Below are 20,950 nucleotides of genomic sequence, written 5' to 3' on the forward strand. Positions count from 1 at the left end.
ATGCTCTTGGCAAATAAACTGTGACCCTTCCTTAGCGAAATTCTATGAGGGAGATTCCCTGGCACATTTTTAACACCTGCTTCTTACGCTGAACTTCTACACCTCTCTGGAAGTGAAATCCAGTAAGCCTGTAAACAGCTGTCAAGTACCCACAGTAGCTCCAAGGCATTTTCTTGGAGTATATTGTAAAAGCCTTTTATTTTCTGAAAGAGGGTGAGGGCTGCCTAGCAGCATATTGCACCATTGCAGGATCCAGGGTCTATTCCTGGCAACTGCTGTTGTGCAGTATACTCAATAGCTCAATCTCTTAAAAGCAAAAGTCAACATGTACTTTTGGGTGGACCTTGAGAGACTTTAAGGGGTGATTTAGAAGGAGATTAAGAAAAACACTTGTAGTATGTAGTAAAATTTTTCCTTTGCAGACTCAATTTTCCCATTTGCAACTAAGATCTATTTACTAAATAGTCCATTAATACTTTCAATCAACTAATCTCCTTGTTTCATAAAAACTGCACAACGATCAAACCACTGGAAAAATACATTCACGTATGAAGGATGGAGTCCATGACGAGGACAGCTATGATGCTGAGATGTATACCTTCAGTTGCACCAAGCAAGCCACATAACATGTAAGTGTTTAAATAGGACATCAGCTGAAGTCTTGCTTTTGTCATTTCATAGATTTGTCCGGAATACCTGAAACATTTTTACATATCTGATTCTTCTCTATCAAATTAAAAATGAGAACTTCTATGGCTATTGTATTATGGATCTTATTTGTTGTCTATCGAAGAAGTGGAACTCATTTTATCACAAGCCTTCTCTATAGCAATGCAATTTCATATGTACTTCTACTAAATACAATATCAGCAATAAGATAGCCATGGGATTTAAGTATTGCATTTCTAACAATTAAAGGAGTACAAACTTCATTATTATATTTTTTTTCCTAAGGAAAAAGATAAATTATAGATGCCTTTATTGTATGATACTGTTTCAGTGAAAGTGATCGCTATATTAGTTACATTTTCTTATTATTAAAACTGTACTGATGATGTTATTTGTTGGTCTGAATTCCAAGAATTAAGATAAGTAGAATGACGAGAGTTGCTTGAGATAAAGCACTAGGGGACTTGAAACTAAGGACTAGGCTGGGAACTTGCATTCCCAGCCATGGAAGCTCATTATTTCTTAAGCGCTCAATGAATAATTTGAAGTGAGTACTTCTCTCTCCTAGCTGCCTTCCTCATAGATACCCAGTGCCAGTATTCCTACATTTGCACAGTGACTAGTGATTTTGAGTGTCGACATGCATGAATATTTAAGAGGCCTGAATAAATATATATCATCAACTCCAAATTCAGAGATTGAGATACTTTAATAATTTCATTAACTGGGCATTACCATCCACTAGTAATTTTCTAAAACTTCTAATTTTACTCTTTTTAAGAGAACATTGCATGACTAAACCGTCCTGAGAAATTCAAAATCCCTTTCTTTAGCAGATATCTCACTATAGCATTTTAATACCTTTTCCCAACCTAGGTCCAATATCAGGTCATACCTCATTTGTTTTAAAAACTTCTCAAAATAGCATTCCCTGCCCTTATTTTACTGTTACAATCAGCAGGCTGTGGAATACAGTAGTATTTATAAAGTAAAAGGAAAGGTGGAATTTCCTAATCTGACAGTTTTCGGTCTGGAAACGGAAAGAGAAGGGGAGAAGGTGGGGCCTTACCTTTGCTTTTGACCCAGTTCCAGAAGTTTCTGCACATCACTTTTGGCCGATGCTTCATCATTTTTCAAAGACTGATAGCAAAGGAAGAACTCTATTACCAAAGAGATCTTCAACATTATTCATCTGTGAAATTATTAATTTGGTCTTCTTTCATAAAATGCTCCCGGTAAATTACAAATATTACCACTTGTGAGAAACGAAGGAACGGTCTGACTTTTCTTTTACCGTAACTCAGCACAGCTAACTGTACGCAGCTGTTTTTCAAATATTAAATGACAGCTGATCAAATAAAATAATTAGATTTAGAAACAAACAAATGACTAAAAGCATTAGAATTGTATGACAAAGATAAGTGTGCAAATACAGAAGATAATACTAACAGCTCTTTGCCTATATCCAAGGTCTCTGCAGTGAGTCTAAAATATCTCATAACATTTTGTCGAGTACTACCGTCAACCACACCGCATGAGAAATCCCATTCTCAAATAACTTTGTTACAAGGAGAAGCATATTTCTCTAAAAACAAGACGACACCTAAATAATAAAATGCTAAACCACTTAAAAAAAAAAAAAAAAGAAGAAAGAAAAGGTTCAATAGGCCATAGTTGAGATTAATTAGAATCAGAGAAGTCTGAAATACAATATCATATAGCACAGTATTGAGACACAGCACCAGCATTCTCCTGTTAACAGATATAGGGATTCTATTCCTTATATATTTCCCATCTAGCTTACATCAACCTGACGATCAAAATACAATGTCAGGAAAAGACTATCCTTTAAAACAGTACAGCATATAGAGACAAATCTCAACTGATAATGAGTCTGAAGGTTTTTACCAGACCAACAGACTATATCTGGAAAAGACAGGCATGCTCTTAAGTGACCATCTGGTGATTTCAGGATCTCAAATCCAGAGCAGGATTTTTCATTTACTTTCCACTCTGAGGACCTGATTTGACTCCAGAGTTAATGTGACTATTGGCCCTTTGGTCTACCCGTGATACCCCAAAACCTCCCAAGTTAAATGCAGAGGTGTCTCAGCTCTAGCAGCAGCCTCATCTAGTACAATTTGTCAGCTAAACTTGTGAAGTAACGCCCTGTGGTAAAGCTGGTCAGCTCATGTAGAGGGCATGTCAGGAAGGTAAAGCAAGCAACTAAACTAGGCTGAGTATCTATCAGCAAAGATGCAACCTGCAACAGCAAAGGAAATCCTTTTATAGTAGCTGCCAGGACAAATGCGTGATAACTCCACTAAGAGAGCTTATTCTTTTCCTTTCCTCCCTTTTTTGTTCTACCATGCTCTATTTTCATATTTTCTTTTTTTTTTTTTTTTTTCCCCCAGTAAGTGGAAAGGGCCCAAATGAGTAGCATTACACAGTAGTAGTACGTGTTCCATAAAAACATTGGGTTTACGTTAAGTACAAAACCACAAAATAATAATTATTCACATTTAAAAAAAACCCAAAAAACAAACCACCAAAAAACCCCAGATTTTTTTGTAATAAAGAGATACCAATATAAAAAAAGTCAATGTAAATAATCCTACAGAGACCAAGATGGAACCTAACCTGGAGGTTTACTTTAATTCCCTCAAGTTCTTTAGAAGTCTTCGACAGTTGACGAAGGATATTGCTCCTTTCCTTAAAGACTTCTTTCAGCTGTCTTTCCAGTTCTTCATAGCCCTGTCTAACGCAGAAAAGAAAAGCATGAGATCTTCTCAAAACATTACTCAATGCATTTGAAAACAGTCTTAGTTCATCCAAATTGAATTAATTCCAACATTCTTTATAGATTTCAAATTGGGGTGTGTACCCCTGTTCACCTATATAACAACTTGATTTCTCCTAACATAGATGTTTTATACATCAAAACGATGTGCCACATCTGAGTGTGCAAATTATCAGACCGAAACACTGCAAATAGTGTATCGTCTGTGATGAAGAGGAGACAGAAAGGATGTATTTAACATGAGTGATGGTATGTAGCGTGAGATTTTTGTTTTAAAAGATATTCCATGCAAGAAACCAAGCAAAACTTTCTAGTACGAAGTTTTGTGACACCTGGTAATTTGAGGGAAGGATGATTCAGATCTATTTTAACTCTGTAAAATTTATTTCATTCCACAATTTCTCCTTACTTAAACCTCCTTACAGTATAAACTAGAACTGACTAATATGCTAAGCGGAGTCAAACCTAATTATTAATTAATGGATAAACAGAATAATCTACCCTTTTACAAATGGTAATTTTTACTTGGAATGTAACTGTAAATTTTAAAGTGTTTATAAAATCCACAAAGAAATAAATCCAATGCATATTGTTTTAGGTTGAATGAAATACAGATCCAACTCTCATACTCCATTTCAGGATAAAGCAAACATTACAGTTAATTCTAAAACCCCATAGTTTTTCATTTAAAATTGTTGTTTTGAGGAAGGCTGATGACTGAACTGAAACATCCATTCCTTCCACAACTTAATTTTTATTTTATATTTTTCCTCCTTGCTGTACCTCTTTTTCTAAGAAGGGGAAAAGAACCACCTCAGCTGGGCAACACATCAATACTATTTTATTATCAGATCCAAGACCTTGAAGTTAAACAGGAATCTTAATGCTCCTTTAATGGATTTCGAATACACATTTTAGCAATGAAACTCAGTAAAGCAAATTAAATATACTATCTAATATCAGTCTTATTAATTTCAGGAATAGACAGCTCACGAAATAGAACAGATTTATGAAAAAAGAAAATTATTTTATATTAAATGATACTGTGGATACCTAGAAGAGATGAAAGTGAATAAAACATCTCTTTCATCAACACGAGACTTTAGGCAAAGAATCTTAACAGTATATTGAAGTTTCAGCAATAATCATATTTGGCTTTGACAGAATGTTGCCAATTAAAAAGCATAGAGTTCTTTGAGTATGATCACTAACGAAACACAAAAACATCTCCAATTTCTGCTTACTGCTGCAAAATAAGAACTGAGATATGTTTTGGTCTGCAACGTAGCACTCAACACTTTCAGTGAAGATCTTTAGCAGAATTGCTAGGTCAACTGTTTAATTTTACAGTAGAAGTTCTCTTTTTCAGGAGAGTTGAAATACAAAAGAGGGAAGAGATTCTCTTCCTTCCCCTACACCCCCAAGAAAAATTGTTAAGTTTTCACAGGATGGTAAAATAGAAGCTACAATCTTTCTAATACGTACCATAGCTGGTAGATAAAAAGCCCAGCTGTCAGTAAAATGTTTTATTCTCTTGATAAGTTCACTTTTTCTTTTAATATCTGGATAAACTTTATTTCAAGAAACTGTGGTTTCAGATCATTTCGAGTATGTTCGTCTACCAGAGGAAAGGAAAAACTGCAGATCTAGTGGGGCAACAAGAAGTACCTCTGCGAACACACGGTGTTCATTTCAGTCAGTGTAGTAAGACAACGCCAAGACTCAGCTATGCTTAACTACTTCTAACCAAACAGCACTCATAAGTAATCTGGTTGTCCTTGACACAGATAACAAATGTTATCAAAAACAAATTATCTCAAATAGAAGTCACAGAGTCAAACGCATCATGGGTTTACAGGAAAATCTATATGCCAAGATTATGAACCTTCCAGAATTTAGCATCATTTAGATGGAGGGCTCGGTTCAAATTTTTCTATCAAATTGAATGAAAGAATCTGCATGAATTACATCTAGCTAGTTCTAGAATGCCTGCTAAATATTAATATTCTAGTCTTTACAAGCAATGTAAATAAAACCTTCTGCATCAAGTTTTATATGGAAACACCTATAGGGTTTTTTTGTTACCGCTCTGGCTACGTGTGATTTTATACAAGGTATACATCATTAGTAAAAGAGCTGGCTCCCCTTAGCTGTAACAACATTATGTGTAATCAGCCTGACAAGCTTCAGCGAATGCTCCCATTTTAATTTGCTGAACAGAGATCAAGGAGGACTTTCCTCCTGCTAAAGTAATCAAGTAGTTTCAATAAGGTCATCACTTCCATTCCTTTATGCATCACAAAAAGTGCATTAGGCTTGATGGTCTCTTTTGCCCTTGAAATGTGGTATTTTTGTTTAAAGTTAAACCCCGCAGTTAAAAAAAATGACCTGCAAGTGGTAACACTGTCTTAAGGATCACTTTAAAGTACCACCACCATCCCTAATTCTAGTTTAGCTTGAGCATTTGAAGGCCGTCTGTCCCTAGCAGCCAATTACACTGCCCCATGGGCACAGGTTGCACTCTATTGTCTTGTATATACTGACACATACCAATTTGCATAAACTAAAACATTTTACAAATTTTAAAATTATATTTAATATAAACTATGCATGCATTTATATTTTCCTTCCTTTTATGACACACTAGGAAGGGAGGAGGAAACCAAAAGCCAACAACTTACCACAGTGAGTTACAAAACAAACTAAACCTTCAGAATTCTTAGAAAATAATTTTAAAAAAGGAAGGAAGAGTGAAGATACAAGACATACCTATCAGACCTACTGACTATTAGATCCTCAAAGGTTTTAAATTCTGGACAAAATTATCTCTGATACCAAGCTTCTACTCTTAGCATTGTGCCCAAGAACAGTGCCCATGTATCTGAAGACAGTAAAATTCAACTCTGCACCTGTGTGATAGCCAACAAACCCTCAGGTTAGCCCATCTATTTTGATGGCTCCAATTTCTACATTGCAAACTTGTGTCATTTAGACCAACGAAGGGCAATTCAAGTGAAAATAGGTAAATTTGTAAATAGAGTGGTCTAATCATTAATCATTTTGATTATTCAAGAATTTCTATATTCTTCCACAAAACTGAATAGACCTTCCCTTTTACACTTCTTTAATATTAACAAAATTCTCAGGATTGGGTTTAAGTGAAGATCCATGGTCAACTGGTTTTCTTATTCTTCCCTTCTTGAATTTCAAATAACCAAATTTTAGTCTCCCACATATTTAATAAGCACTCTTTGGAAGGTTTCACACACATATATGCAACATAACTCTAAGTATGGATAGGCAGGCCATTCTAGAGGAAGTAAATTCACTTTTCACACCAGCATGCCCATACCCTGCAGCTGTGCTATTATGTGAAAAGTATAGTGGTTTTTTCCTGAAGTTAATGTTAGGTTAAAAAAAAATATTTCTGCCATAACTTAATAACATTTCTTTCCTATTTGAAAACACAGCAATCACAATATATATAATCACAAATACAGAATTTTGTCCTGGTGAATGTCAGCAAACTCCTCTGAATTTGATTAGCTAACAAGGAGATTATTCATCTAATTAAGAAAAAACTGCAAGATGTAAAGCAATTGGACCAGATATCAACAAGACTTAATCAGCATAATTCCTCTGAATTCAGAGAAGATTTAAACTGAAGGAACACCTAATCTATATCTAGGTATCTGAATGAAAGATATGGCTGTTTAAAAAGGATGCCATCATCCCTTACCATGTAGGAGAAAGTAAGAGAAGGAATTTTAGTAGGAAAACAGTGAAATGTTGAACTGCATGACAGATTACGTGGGTGTGGAAAGAGAGTGGATTCTTGCAGCCAGAAAAATAAGCTCTAAACTGAACAATTTACTCTGAATGCCAGTGCTGTACTACAGTACAATTCTGGAAGAAGTTGACTCAGTGAACGCGATGTGTCACCACTGTACCACCCTGCCACAAACACCCTGAAATCCCAGTGACTTTCTCAAATCTTCCAATCCTCAAAAACCGTCAGGGTTCTCTGCTCATTTTGCAGTATAATTATATGTGGCCAATATAAGTTAAAGCCATTCCTAGAAAACTCCGCTAAGTAATTATACACAGATTAAATCTGTTCTTCAAATATTAGGTTACACCAGTTACACCAGTCTGCGAAATAAAGTGTCATTATCAGCATATCCACCTCAGATTAAAGTGTATATTTATAATTTTAGCACCCGAATGTGCTTTTAGAAAACATTCATTATGAAACAGAACAATATAGCAATACTCTGCATGTTAAGGTCATCTGTAGTACTCTAGTTGCAACTGGTTTTGCTTTTACCATCAGCCTATTGATGTAGTGTCAGTGTAAATTCCAATCCAATTTGTTTTCAGGGAATTATATTCATTTATAGTTTTAAGCTTAGTCAGCTGGTTTGACTCTTCTATTATTCTTACTGACATGATTTAATAGATTATGGTAAACATTTCAACAGATTTTAATTTTCAGTATGCAACAGAGACAAATGCCTAGTCACTACAAAGACTGGCGCCCCAGAGATCACGTCACCTCTGACTGTTATTTCCTTAAATATTAGAAGTTAAGCTTTTAGTCTTCAAAATAAGGATTGAGTTTATTTCTCACTGAATAATATGCACTATGTCAGGCCAAAGTAAAATTGATTTTGTTTTCCCACTAGGTTTACAAAGCCTGTCTTGGAAATAAAACTTTTATAAAGTTTTGTATTATTTATGGTACATAAATGTCCCTAACTGAAAAAAACTCAACCCTTAAAACAGAAGAGAAAATTGAAATACAGTCTGCAGCTTAAGACAAACTTAGATAGATGTCTTTTTTGGCAAATTTGTTATATTCCTCAATCCACTCTTTTTTTTTTTTTTTTTTTAAAGCTTTCCTTCTATAATTGCAGTTAATATATTAGGGCATCCTACTGTAAATTCCAAGAAAATCAGGTGAGATGATGAGAAGGTCACAGCCTCATGGGTTTGGCTATATTTTTTAAAGCAGCAATAGTTAAGAAAGAGTAGACTGTATTCCTTTTCATGCATCATAAAAGGTAAATACTGCTTACAAAGTACACTTGCAAAGTGCATGATTGCCCAGGTGTTTCTAACACAATCTGTTAAAGATATTCTTGGTAGCAGATGTGTACACATGAATGTGGTCTATATTCATCACAATTCTTAATCAACATATCTTGAAGTTAATAATCTTTAAAATTTTAAAATAGGCAAATGAGACATAAATTGTTGATACCGATAACAGAGCACTGCAATGCTCCTTTTTCTCTCTCTCTAAATATGAGCATTTTTTATCTAGAAATTCAGTGGGAGGGAAGTCATTTATTAATGATCAACAAACAGAATAAGCAGGATATCTAAATAAAGTATGCTATATACACTATATCTAATTACAGTGTGTATATATATAAAATATACTATAATAGCATCTAACCTACTTTTATCTTACTTTTCAGTCAACTCTGAATTAATAAGCATTAAGTTGATCAGCAGATAATCTCTTGGGGAAATCCAGCCTTTGTCAGATACAACTGTTCTCCATACTCAAACAGCATTTACGTTATATGTTTTCTATTTGGGCATTATCTAAACACTGTGTTTCAGACTTGGGGGCAGGGAGAAGGAAGAAACATGAGCACAACCACCTGGGGATTTAGGATGAGCCAAGGAAAACTTCTATTTATCTGACCTTCATAATTTGTGCAAAATATTTGGTTGGAATGTTTCAAACCTACTTACTATAATAATGTATGATCCTGTGGTCCAGGCTTGATTTATTAACAGTTCAAATAAAAATCCTATTGTCAGTACTTATAGCAGGTTATGACAGCTTAAGGAGACTTAAGTGCCTGACCTATTCTAACTTTAATAGCCCCAAAAATAGTAACAGTTCTGGTGCATTTTATTTGGTTTCTACACATCTAGCAGCTACAGAATCAGGCCCTTTGCATCTCTTTCTTCTTATTTTTTAACGCATTCATCATAAATAAACCAAAACAATCTAGCATCTTTTTGGCAGACTCTTGGCTGTGTAGAATCAATGACTCATCAGGGAAAAGATGCAACTGCCAGTCCCCATCAATGAGTAAAGGAGCAAAAGGAGATTTCTGAGAACTCACAGCTGGCGTAGATACCTGGCCCCAGGAAACGACACAGCGAGTTGAATCATCGTGAATAACGTGATACTGAAAATAATGAGCCAAAGAAAAAACCATCTCGTATTCATCCACTGAAAAGCGCACAGGCCACAAAAGCAGAGTTAACATCCTGAGGAAGGACTGCACAGAACTGTGTGACTGACCCCACCGAAAAAAGAACTCCTCCTCCGAAACATACAGATGCATGGGTTGAGCCTTTTTTCCTTTCAAGCTGTCATTCAGTAGGCACTTTTCCTACAGCAATGAATCCTTGCTGGATTTATACAGTTGTAATACACAACAGACATATTCTGAAAAGGAAGTTAATAAAGGCTTTACAGCTATTCAAATATAGGCTGCATAAATATGGACTTGTCCTCTGTACGTAGACTTGACTTTTCACATCAGTTCTACAGGATTTAGTCTTTAATAGGTAATCTGTTCACACCAAACCCGTTCTTTTTCTGATAGCTGAAAAGACCCTTTTCAGTTCTGATATTCTTCCTCATTCACATCCATAATACTGCCTTTGGTCTGACTTTCTACTGCACATCTAAAACTTTTGACTACAACCTCAATGTTATTACCCTTAAATATAGTACTGTTACATCAGTCCCCTCAGACAACCAGCAATGTTTTTTCCAACATCTCTCACAATACAGTCAGGTTAACATTTCTGTCTCAGCTAGCTGTATAATGTAATCTCGCAATTGTTTTGGTATTTTACATTTAAATTCTGCTGTTTAGTAAAAAAAACCTACCAACATCATGACATCTATAGGAAATGTCACTCTCTCTAAGCTGTTACCTCAGTTGATATAAATTCGAAATATTTCTACCTTACCTGACAAAACTGTCAATGGGTATCCTCTGAAAGTCTATTTCCCTGCTTAATAACTTATTTTAGTAAAGTTCACTGATCAGCTATAATCAAGTCTTGGAAATGGAACTTGTAAAACTTCTTTTTAATAACCCAGAGGCAACGAGATGAGAAATTAATCCCAGATCATTTGATTCTATATACATTACCATGGACGCACACACACAAGGTATACACATATAAATATGCACACAAATGAGATGTATAAACATAGGGCAGAGACGTGCCACGGAGGTATTCCATTTAAATTCCAGCTGGAATCCTATAACCACGCTAAGAACGTGCATAGTGAGATCAGCTGGCAGTATGATCCAGATTTGCCAAAGTCCACTCTGGCTTTCTACTGGCTTTGGAAAGGCAAACAACACTGTATAAGGTTAGCTAGTTAATTTAACTTCCTTCTATTTCTGAAAATAAACATGACTTGTCCTAGTGATAAGCTACCCACCTTGTGTCATGTGGCACTTCTCAAAAATCTAATACTACTAAGTTAGATTTATTGCATTACTAAACCATACCATGGTTTTTATAAATACATGAGTAAATCATGTTAATCTTTTAATATATATGAGGTATTTTTAAATATATGAGTAAATAATTTTTAAAATTAGCATCTTAAGAAGTCAGGATAAAGGTTATACAAGTAGTTAGGGAACTCCGGTGCTTGACCGACCCTTAATTTACTACCAGGTTACAACAGTAAACCAACAAACACTGTTGTCTAGCTGAAAGCAGCGATCCTGATAAAGACTGGCAGGCTGCCCACTCACACCAGGGCTGCCAACACAGCAGTCTCCCCTGCCAAACCCTAGTGACTTGTTAAAAAGGCATCGCCTTCGGACATAACTTTAGTTAGAGATTTCCAAAATCTTTACTCCGCTTAAGAATTTTGAGATGTATCCATATCTCCATTTCTAGTTCATCTGTCTCGCATGTTTGAGATAGCAGGTACTAACTAAATAATCAGGTTACTAGCAACAGAGATGTATATGTTAGTGCTGGAAGAAAGAAATATCCTTGCTGTTTAAAGTCCTACCATTACAAAAATATATTAGGTTTACACTGCATTAACAAATTTCTTTTTTTTTTTTCCCCAAATATTCCCAATTTCCAAATTATTTTAATTTTCCAATTTCTGAGTACTTAAAACTGCTGTTGTATCCCAATTTTTACATTAGTTCTGCTCAAAAGTGAAGAAAACAGTCTGTTCACTATAATTCTTCCTCTCTCCTTTCACATGCTCTGGTGTTAATGTGATTCACCCATGATCATTACAAAAACCAAACATTAATATTTTTCAGCTGAAGAAATTAAACCCCCCTCCATTTGATTAAAATTCTTCCAGATATTCTTACAGAAACTTAGAAATTCAAAAATGAAAAAAATTTATTGAATATTCAATCATCTTCTGCTAAGACCTTACTGTTCTCTGTTGTACAGCCCTTTTAAGTTTCAAAATAGCTCAAAGCCTTGGAACTTCTGCCGTCATGTCTGGGAGGTATTTCCACAGTCTACCAAAATCAGAATACTAAAAAAAATTCAGCCTATTTTTTCTCTTTTTTAACTTTTTATTCCATGAATCATGGAAACTTGCCAACAAATCTATTGCATCCAATTTTACTGTCTCCTTTTTTTTCCCCTCATGGTGCTATGAATTAAAATATCCTAGGCACGTAAAGAGTAAGGACAACCTCATGGCTGGAAAGGCATCAAATGTAAGCAACTTATTTTCTAGTCTAATACCTAGATTTTCATTTATGCACTTTGATGTCTGAGATTAAGGAACATCACCAGTACCACAGTGCTATCTGCTACTGAACTTGGCTGACCTTGAATGACTGAGCGTATTCAGTTATAATGAGAGAATGGTAAGTCTGCATATTGCTTCTTTGAGGATAAATACTTCTTACTTTTCATGCAATTTTCAGATCAATTGGGACATCTCACTCCAACATACTACTTCAATATATCAATATATCACCAAGCCAAACTATTATTACCACAAGACATTAACTAAATAATTGCATATTGATTATATGATTCCCAAATGATAGGGCGTAAAATGTGCTACATTGTAGATGTCCCACAACTGTAATAGAAAGTAGTAAAAAAAAAATTAAATAGAAAATAAGCCTCAAGAACATGAGGTGAACTTGTCACATATTATAGCGCTACTAAATTAACAGGATAAAATAAAGGATAAAATTAGCGTAGATATTATCAACACATCGGCAAATAAAAAAAAATAAAAAAGGCATCATAGTACAGCATTGAGCCCAAGCTCTTCTCATATTCCCTGGCAGTCAGCACTATGTTAAATTGTCTTCTGACTAGCTTAGAATGGTAGCAGAGCAAGCACATGTCTGTCTGAAAAAGGCAATATCGATAACCTGATAAAAACAACTTTTTCTTTCCGTATAGAAATTGTTACAAAAGCCACATAATATAAGAAATATATAAAAGTTCTTATGCTGTCTCCTAGACATCAGTAGAAAATTTGTCAGTTTTAGGTGACTCTTCTGACATTGCATCCTTGGTCTTACAATATTAAAGCCTCAACCAAGGGAATAACAGAATCTGTCTTGGACTTTTGGTAAACTTTTCAAAACTATCTGGGGGTAGCATGCCTGCAGTAAACCTCCTCTTTTTCTTTTTTTTTTTTTTTTTTTCAATCCATCTGCTAGGTAATTATACAAAAGAAAAATAATGCAAATCACTTCAGAAGACTAGTTTTTAAAGGAAACACAGTAGGAATACTTTGTTCTACCCAGGCGGAAGATTTCTAGGCACTGGTTTTACTGAATCTGGCATGAAATGAAAAAAGTGAAACCCAAGCTCCTTATAATGCGTAAGTCACCTGCTCAGGAACTCTCTTAGCAGCTCTGTTCTTGCACCTGCCCTTCACCCCTTTATAGTGGCATCGGAACAATAAGCAGAATAGACAAAAGCAATTGCATAGTTAATTTTTGGCCAGCGAGGACAACTTTGAACAATTTGCCATTACATTTGTCTTCATGGTGTCAAACCACCTTTCACTTTGCTCACTCCACTGTGAAAACAGATTATCTCAAGATACTAGTATCCTGTGCTTGTACAAAACACAGGGCCATGCATTCTGCAACTCATTTCTTCTGGCTCTTTGATATATCCAAAAATAATGGAAATTACTCCGCTACTTTTTTGTTTGTACTGGCACAACCATGAAGTTCCACTGACTCATCCAGAATGTTTTCTCCACTTCTGATTAAATAATTCATAAAAATTATTTTCCACATCCTGAACTGTGTCCTCACTAGACTTCCAACGCTTGCCTAAAACACTCAAAAAGCATAGTTATACATAAGTGCTGGTCTGGATAAAAATTCATGTTCTTATACGCTGTACTTAACTGGAGGCCCCTAGTCTATTGAGAACAATTGAATTTGGTTTTGTTGCTACTATATTAGGCATTTTTCTTGAATTGTACAGATGTACTACATTTCTATTTTTAATAGAATTCAATAGTAGCTCCAAAATGCATTGTTTGTTAGGGTCATATATTGGCCAACCAACCAAAACAGTTTTCTTGACTTTAGCCATAATGTCACTTCATTTGTGTTTCTCAATGTGATATGATCATCAGGTAAAAAAGAAAGTAAAGAAAAAAGGCAAGCTGAAGAGAAAAACACAGCTGTATCTGCTAAGGATCAAGGTACAGTCCCATGGGAGAGAACATGGATTGCAGAAAGACAGAAACAGGACAAAAGTCATCAAGTGGAAAAGAAGATATAGAAGCAGCAGAAAATAAATATGAAGTTCTCAGGAGCAAACTGAAACCTAAATGAGAGTCAGAAATATGTGAACAGCTCAAAAGAACTGGCAAGCCCTGGGTAAGCAATTACAATGGCTAAATAAAGAACTGGAGGTCCACTGCAGTGTCTCTGACTCCTTAACAAAAAAATGCTGCTGTCAGCATAATTTACATCAGGGAGATTTGGAGTACCAATATGTAAAACAATCAGTGAACAGAAATTATGAGGAATAGACACAAGTACCTGGGAAGCAAAAGAACTGCCAATTTAAAAAAGATGTTAACTTCCAAAACGTTAAAGAGAAAGCTGAAAACAAACAAACAAACAAAGAAATCAGGTAGATTTTAAAGAACAAGAAATGCAAAATAAAAGGGACATAAAACCAAAATTATTTCTCTGTCTAATGCTTGCCAAAATATTGCACATTTGTACAATAGAGATATAGTCCTATCAAATTCAGCCACAGAAAGTTATCCAGAAATAGCTTTATGCAGAAAACATTGCAATATATCACAATATCTATCTACTTTGTGGCTCTCCTGCCAACAGATGATATACAGAGAAATGCAAATTTTTTTTAACGCTTCTTTATCCTGTGAAATGCTTTTCTGTTTCCCTCAAAAATGCATGGAAACTCAAGTTGAAAAAAAAAAGCGATACATAAAAAGTTAAGTAACAGCTGCTATTCCCATTGGACCAATACCTAAAACCATATTGATTTTTTCTCTTTATAAAGTCAGTATGAAGTTAGTCTTCATACAATTAAGCTTAATAAAATGTAATTGTCTAATAAAAACTGCCTGTGATATTTATAGCTTGACGATTCACCAGTAATATATCTGAAAAAAACAGAATAATGGGGGAATGGATGGACTCCAATGGATATCATAATAGAATAGATCAGCAAAACACGCATGTTTTACTTTTTTACATTAGGTTTATTTATAGATTTTTTTCTAAGAAAAATTTGTATTTCCAAAAACTTGGATATAAAATTTTATGTTTAATAGAAATTTTAGGTTAGTAGGAATTACACTTATTAATCATCTTGTCGCCCATCCATTCTAAAACATGGCTTACGAGCGTGGAGGACTTTGATGAGATTTGAATCAATTCTTAATAAAATCTTTGGTGGTTTTCATTTAACATCTCTCTCTCAGAAAGCATTCAGGCCATTTTCTCCCTTCTTTCCATCAGTGTTCCCACTGCATTTACTTGTCCAGTGCCTAAAGCACTTCAAAAACGCAATTTGATTTTGGTGGACTTTCATCTATCATTTTAGTATCCAAATGATCCAGAATCATAACTGGGTCATTTTTTTCACGGGAGTAAGCATCCTTAGTGAACAGGCAAGAATGACACGGGAAGAAAACGAACACCAGGTAATGAGCCTCCGCTAAACTCAATTTATAAAATGGACTAAGCAAGAGACCGACTGCGTCAGGACAAGCTTCACGCTCACAGCCCCACCTATGCCCCATGCATGTGCCTGAGATGCACCCCAACTGCCACTCCAACGAGTTGGCACAGTCAAACCGGGGGAAACGCAGCACTTTCTCCAAAGGGCAGATAGGCACCATCGCACGATGGCTCCCCCCTCCTTTTTAAATTGCCTGTCCCTGCAATCTCCGCTACTGGGTGGTTTTATAACCAGGTGTCAGTACAAGCCTACAGTCACATCAGGCCTGGATGGTACTGTGAGTATACCTTCCAGCAGTTTCAGGTATCACCTGCTGTCGTTTGTTGATCCACAGAGCATGCCAAGGCTCACCACACTCAGTTCTTGATTGCCAGGGCTTACTACACTCAGTTACTCAACTCTTGATCAAGAAAAGGTCACGATGCTCACGTGACGAGGAGGAAGGAAAAAAATCTAAAGAAACTACAGGGGAATGACGATACTTTCAATTGGATGCTGATTCCATAGCAGATTAATCTTTAATTGACTTGGAACAGCAAAAAAATATCACTAACTTTACAACTTTTCCCTTTGCTTTTTAGAGACTCCGTGGGAACTAGAGATATTCGAGAAGATTTTCAAAGGTCACAGCATAGTGATATATAGAAAGATATACATAATAGAAAGTATTATCAAGTGCAAATATAAATGTTTCTATCTCTTCCCACTAGAAACTTTTTAATTCATTGAAAATACTTATTTTCTGAATACATCATATTGACAATTACATGAGGAGAGAAGAAACAGCTAAATTTACCGCATACAGAATGCAAATCAAGTGGTAAGGAACAACGTTCTTATTAAGTTTCATGCAAATTTGCATTTGCTCTTGAGAAAATCCTTCTGGATTGCTGAAATGCAGCTATGTTAATAAGCAGATAAAAAAAGCAAATGCTTAAAACAAATGTCCATCTCACTTCCTACAGACTTTCCTTTTCTCAAACACTAACTCTTCCCTCAGCATATGCCCGCATCAGCAGCCAGCACCTGGTATGTCTTGTAGATGGAACAAAATGTACCTCCTAACTTCACTCCACAAAGTTTTTATTTTTATCAGGTTCCCAGGATATAAGCACTTCTTCAGCTGCATCAAGAACTAGGTGAGCTAAAGCTGCTCAGAGAATGTCTAATTGACATAGAACAGCTGTGACCATACATTTGTTTTTTCCTTTCGTTCCATCTCTGCTTTGAATGACATCTCCATCGCAGATTCAACGGAAGAAAATGCTACATAGCTAACTTCTTCATCAATACACTTTGTGAGATCAACAGTTTCTTTCCAAGAATCGTACATGCACATGCCTGAAATTCCTCACGTATGCCAACCAAGGAGGACGGTTCAGTGTATTGGGTAGCATTTCTCTCCAGAAACAGAAGAGCTTCTTCCTCCATTCTGTATTCAGCCCATTTTTACTAGATCAGAACTGAGCCAGATACAACTTTATGAAATTGTCTATATTTGTAATTCTTCTTAGCATGACTTCCACACATTTTGGTAAGTTTGGTATTGTCTTTTGTGATCCACATGCAAGCGATCTCAAAAACAACCACAGCAAAATTGGAAAGAGTAGTCTCTAGCACTAAGCGTGCTAGAGATTTACCAAGTGCAGTAAGGGTGCAAGGATTTACCAACATTAGGAAAAAAAGGTGAAGGTCAAACTGCACTTGAATATCTCTTGTCAGTTAAGTAACCTAAATAACTTAAATCTGTTAGTTTGAACCTATACTCAACTTCTCCCTGATAATGACTTAGTCTTGAGGGAGATAAAAACAATCACTTTTCTGGAAACACTGCGAACTTAAAAAAACTGAGCTTTTTTTGCTGCTGCTGGACCTCAAATAATGCAGACAGAGTCCTGGGGAAGATCCTGTCCCCCAGTATAAGCACCTGGTTTAGAAAAACCTTTCCTACTGCACTTGGAAGTATCGCTGAAGAACAGCCTGACCGTGAGAAACAATCCAAGCTTTAGCAGAGATTAGTTACAAATTCCCACAATCAAAGTGAACAGTAGTCAGTCTTTCAGGAGGCTGTAAAGGAGACACTTCTATTTACCACTACACGTTCCAAGAACGTTCAAAAATGAGTGTAACCTATATAACCCAACAGCAATTTAAAGCGTTTATTGATTTAGCTTGTACCTGAACTGTAGAATGGTTTTCTCAAGGGGAATTACAATATGAGATCACTTATCAAGGACAAGTCCACTCTTTCATAGTGATATATTTTGCCTTGTAGTATTTATATCCAGATATTTAACTAAAGCTAATATGCATGAAGGATTTTAATTATACTGAATTATGGTATTATTAGATATGAGAAAGGATTAGTTGCTTACGGGGTGAAAGTTGTATTTAACATATCCATTTTGTGATTTGTGCTGACTACAAAATCTGGGTATTGGCTTTCTGATAATTCTATCATCGTTTGCTCCCTCCCTCAGTGAACAGTTCACTATTCAAAAAAAAAAAAAAAAAAAAAAAACAAACCCAGAAGGTAACAGCTGCAATTTCAGACCAATTGCTCCTTCCACCTGGTGCACATTCTTACACAAAACCACGAAAGGAATTGTACACAGGAAAAAAGCCTTTGTATGTACAGATTTATATCTAAAAATGGACTGAGCCAAAATATAACGTATTTTCCTCTATATTTCTTTTTCTTGGAGACCAAATTGAAAACACTTGAAATCTTACGAAAACATGTTTTGCTACTTACATGTACTATTCATTATAATGGGAAGAATCTTGTATTTATTTCAGTAACTTAGGAGAAGCAGAGGTGATGTAGAGCCTTGATGATACATTTACATACTCCTGGTTGGGAGAATTGAGCAAAAAATGCCTGCACATACAAAATTACACATTCCTATGTAGCTTAAAAATCAAAATCGATATTTCTGATAAAAGACTTTGGATAGTCATACTTCCAACTCCTATGCCTTCACACATCCATTTATGCTACAAGCTACAACCAGCACAATCGTGTCCTCATGCACAAAAATGCCAGTTAGGAGCCATGAACTCAAAAGCATTATTAAGATCCAAACTTGACAAATCCAATTCTTACAGGCTTGCTCACAGCCCCAACACATCTTTCCCCTGTATTTTTTTGTTCCCAGTGCTTGTTGCAAGACTTGGCCAACACCCACATTTTTCAGGAAGTAATCATCATGCTTGTCTGCCAGAGAGTATTTATGGCATGCAGTTCAATTACTGAGACCGTTATTAAGATCAAATGACTGAAGCACAACAGTAGCAAAAAGAGGTGGCAGACCGTCTCGGCCCAGCAAGACTATTCTCTGGACAAACAGAGATTATTTTTATTTGCATGCAGTACATCCTTATCCATATGTCAGGCTATGCAAATGTGAAACTAGGAGAGGGAGTAGCAGCACATCAATTACAGCAAAGAGGCCAACTTGACTATTACGTCAACCAAGTGGTTGGCATTGACCTCAGTAGAAGCCATAAAACGATCTATGTCTTTCCGTCTGGATGAATACTTACACGTCAAAAATTCAAGCTCACTTAATATCAAAAGTAGTCATCAATTAATATCGAAAGTAAGGCTTTAAAGTCGTGCTGGTTTTGGCTGGGATAGAGTTAATTTTCTCCATAGTAGCTGGTATGGGGCCATGGTTTGGATTTGTGCTGAAAACAGCGTTGATAACACAGGGATGGTTTCATTCCTGCTGAGCAGGGCTTGCACAGAGCCAAGGCCTTTTCTGCTCCTCGCACCACCCCACCAGCAAAAAAGCTGGGTGTGCACAAGGAGTTGGGAGGGGACACAGCCGGGACAGCTGACCCAGACTGCCCAAAGGGATATTCTGTACCACATGACATCATGCCTAGCATAAAGGGGCTAGGGGAACAGGAAGGAAGGGAGGGACATTCGGAGTGATGGCATTTGTCTTCCCAAGTAACCGTTAGGTGTGTTGGAGCCCTGCTTTCCTGGAGATGGCTGAACACCTGCCTGCCCATGGGAAGCGGTGAATGAATTCCTTGTTTTGATTTGCTTGCGTGCGCGGCTTTTGCTTTACCTATTAGACTGCCTTTATCTCAGCCCACGAGTTTTCTCACTTTTACTCTTTAGGTTGTCTCTCCGACCCGGGAGTAAGTGGCTGTGTGGGGCTGAGCTGCTGGCTGGGGCTAAACCACAACACAAGTCAAAGTTGCTCAGGCACTACACTCTCATAATAAATATGTTGTGGCAATCATTGTAACAGAAACTCTTTGATATGAGTCAAGAGCTTCCATTCTCGTAAGAAGTCTCAGATAATTCAGCACAATATGAGCAACAGGATTCTAAATATTTAATAGACTATATATAAAAGCCTGTATTTCTCCAGTAGCAAACTCTCCAGTTACAAAATCAGACAAATTGAACTTTATATACACATCTTGTAGACTTGAAAGGACAGTACCTTTTGAAATCTACATCAAGGAAACAGATTCAAATGTTTGGTAGCATAACATTTAGTGTTTACAATATAAACTTGGTAGCAAAGTCACATAGGCATTACACAACTCTGCTGCTTATCTTACTATCTTTTGTATGTATTATAATAAAACTTTGGAATTCTTATGTTTACGCTTTTTTGTGATGAATTTTTGGAAGGGAAAGGGAGATATTTAATACAGCTTATTAGTTGTATAAAAAACTAACCCTAGAAAGGAGGAAGAGTTTCCTTTCTGGCTCTTGAGACTGTTTACTTTGTTTTGACACATTCATTTCATTGCATGTGATAATGTGAAGAGTCCAATATACCTTTAGGGTAAGAAAAATGAATGTCACTTTTTGGTTGATAAATAATTGGGTTCAATTACTTTTCTCTCTTTAGGCAAGTAAGACTGGGAAAAAAGTTTTATGAAATCAACAGCCAATTCACAATAGACTCTGCACAATACTTCTGAGGAAAGGACAAAGAAATCTTATCTCCCGGAAACCAGACTTGCTACAATGGCAGTCAGTATTGGCACGCAAGGCCCCGCTGACATTGCTTTGAGAAACACGTGTAGTAGTAATACTAATTCCTCCTCAGGAACCTCACTAGGCATACCACTGGGAGAACGACAGTTGGGGCATTTTGTGCTCGTGTTTTACATCAGCCCTAAGGCTTGACTGTCCACTGGCATAAGATGGCACAGTTCTGTTGAAGGCAACGCATTTGGCACGCAGCATATCTG

At 36.2% G+C, this 20,950-nt stretch overlaps 1 protein-coding gene across 1 annotated transcript in view; it reads right to left on the minus strand.

The window, feature by feature from the left end:
* The window catches only part of LOC104633488 (leucine zipper protein 2), a 204,193-nt gene that overhangs the window by 109,961 nt on the left and 73,282 nt on the right, over nt 1-20,950 (minus strand). The window contains exons 2-3 of the mRNA XM_075755336.1: nt 3,310-3,427; nt 1,739-1,809 (exon numbers count right to left, since the gene is read on the minus strand). Of these exons, the coding sequence (XP_075611451.1) occupies nt 1,739-1,809; nt 3,310-3,427 (189 nt within the window). The remainder of the gene's footprint in view (nt 1-1,738; nt 1,810-3,309; nt 3,428-20,950) is intronic.

The sequence above is a fragment of the Balearica regulorum genome, chromosome 5 (assembly GCF_011004875.1).
Source record: "Balearica regulorum gibbericeps isolate bBalReg1 chromosome 5, bBalReg1.pri, whole genome shotgun sequence".
NCBI lineage: Eukaryota > Metazoa > Chordata > Aves > Gruiformes > Gruidae > Balearica > Balearica regulorum.